This window comes from Coturnix japonica, unplaced genomic scaffold, assembly GCF_001577835.2.
Source record: "Coturnix japonica isolate 7356 unplaced genomic scaffold, Coturnix japonica 2.1 chrUnrandom705, whole genome shotgun sequence".
Classification (NCBI taxonomy): domain Eukaryota; kingdom Metazoa; phylum Chordata; class Aves; order Galliformes; family Phasianidae; genus Coturnix; species Coturnix japonica.
Genome location: NW_015440069.1, coordinates 11,496 through 12,156, shown reverse-complemented (window position 1 = coordinate 12,156; position 661 = coordinate 11,496). Strand labels below are relative to the sequence as shown.

General features: G+C 58.7%; 1 protein-coding gene across 1 annotated transcript in view; it reads left to right on the top strand.

Annotated features, from left to right (window-relative positions):
- Nucleotides 1-252: 252 nt before the first annotated feature.
- LOC107307612 (guanine nucleotide-binding protein-like 1) overlaps nt 253-661 on the top strand; it is a 6,796-nt gene continuing 6,387 nt past the window's right edge. The window contains exons 1-2 of the mRNA XM_015851137.1: nt 253-390; nt 500-620. Of these exons, the coding sequence (XP_015706623.1) occupies nt 315-390; nt 500-620 (197 nt within the window). The 5' untranslated portion in view covers nt 253-314. The remainder of the gene's footprint in view (nt 391-499; nt 621-661) is intronic.

Genomic DNA, 661 nt, shown 5'->3' with positions numbered 1-661 from the left:
GCTCCTTCAAGTTCGTCCCGCCCCTTCTCTGAGGTGATCTCTTCTCCCATTGGCTCCTCGATGTTAATCCCGCCCCCTCCCTGAGGTGATCTCCTCTCCTATTGGCTCCTTCAAGTTCGTCCCGCCCTTTCTCTGAGGTAATCTCCCCTCCTATTGGCTCTCCCCTTTTCGTCCCGCCCCCCTCGACCCTTTCTCCCCTCCCATTGGCTCCCAATCTTTACACCCCTCCCTTTCCCCATTGGTTAACCTCATCACGTGCCTCCCTCCCTCCCTTCCCATTGGCCGGCCGTAGCTCCGCCCCCCTCTCTCCCGTCATGCCCCGCAAGCGGCCGTTCAGCGCCAAGCAGAAGCGGCTTCAGCTCCGCGACCGGCGGCAGCGCAAACGCGGCGGTGCGGCTCCGTTCGGCCCCATTAAAATCCCCATTTCCGTTCAAAAATCCCCATTTCCGTTCAATTCCCTTATCTCCGTTATCTCTTATCTCGTTCCCGTTTTTAATAGATGCTTCCCCTGGGTCCGATCCGGCCCCTCGAAGCCGCAGCGTCAGCGCTGAGAGAAACAACGACGCGGAGCCGAGTTCGGGGGATGGGGGAGAAAAGGGACGGAAACGGGACACGGGAAGGTCAATAATAGGGGGAATAATAGGGGAAATAGGGGGGATAT